Genomic DNA, 1,044 nt, shown 5'->3' with positions numbered 1-1,044 from the left:
TCTACCCTGTGAACATCTGCTGGGTCAGATGTTTGATCTAGAAAAGGCTGTGGGGAGGTAATGATTGCTCACCTAGGGGCTGTGTCCAATTTTATCACTTGAAATTTTTATTACTTTAATGGAAGATAGAAATTTAAAGTCTCAGATATAATTCTCTAAATGACTTTGGGTCATAATGAATACAAGGTAACATAATTCACCAAGCTTTGGAATGGAGAACTGTCTTCCTCTAAAGTAGGAGTTGCCCTTGTTTCCAGGATCTGGATGGAATCTCTGCTCTTCTCTTTTAAACTCTCTGAATCCTCATTGCTCAGCCCCTCCCCTGCTTTGCATCTTCCCTCAGAGCCCCATGAAGAGCATGTGCCCTTAAGGGAAGGCCTGAGGAGCAGCAGGCAGGACACACAGTATGATGGCGCCTGTTCTGCTCCTGGGGCTTCTGGGTCTCTACACCACAGGTGAGAAGTTGGGGGGATGTGGGAAGGTGGGGAGAAAAAACTTTCTTCACTTTAGAACATTAAAATTGCATTGAAGATCAAACACATATAGTTAAGAAAAATTGTTTAAGTAGGTTTTAGCTGACAGAAACACAGTTTACAAATTCTCACAGTATTAGGATGAAATACAGACGGGAGGATTCTCAATTTTATTTTATTTTTTCTTTCTTCCTTTTTTTCTTTTTAATCTCAGGTACTTCTGGTGACATTGTGCTGACTCAGTCTCCCTCCTCTCTGTCTGGGGCTCCTGGAGAGAAAATCACCATCACCTGCACAGCCAGTCAAAGTGTCAAGTACACTGATGGGAAAACCTATCTGAACTGGTTCCAACAGAAAAGTGGACGAGTTAAGCAACTCATTTACCAAGTTTCCAACTTACGAACTGGAGTCCCATCTCGGTTCAGTGGCAGTGGGTCTGACAGAGATTTCAGCCTCACCATCAGCAGCCTGGAGGCTGAAGATGCCGCAGTCTACTACTGTGCACAAGGTTCCTATACTCCTCCACAGTGATACAGTCCATAACACAAACCCCACAGCAGCCCCCTGAGCC

At 44.1% G+C, this 1,044-nt stretch overlaps 1 gene segment (V, D, J or C); it reads left to right on the top strand.

Moving 5' to 3' along the window:
* The first annotated feature begins 480 nt into the window (after nucleotides 1–480).
* On the top strand, nucleotides 481–1,016 carry LOC103582653. The segment is given in 1 exon segment: nucleotides 481–1,016. A coding segment is annotated over 1 exon segment (390 nt).
* The last annotated feature ends 28 nt before the right edge of the window (nucleotides 1,017–1,044 follow it).

Source organism: Galeopterus variegatus, unplaced genomic scaffold (genome assembly GCF_000696425.1).
Source record: "Galeopterus variegatus unplaced genomic scaffold, G_variegatus-3.0.2 Scaffold17207, whole genome shotgun sequence".
Classification (NCBI taxonomy): domain Eukaryota; kingdom Metazoa; phylum Chordata; class Mammalia; order Dermoptera; family Cynocephalidae; genus Galeopterus; species Galeopterus variegatus.
The sequence above is the reverse complement of the archived record's forward strand: the minus strand, read 5'-3'. Positions and strand labels throughout refer to the sequence as shown.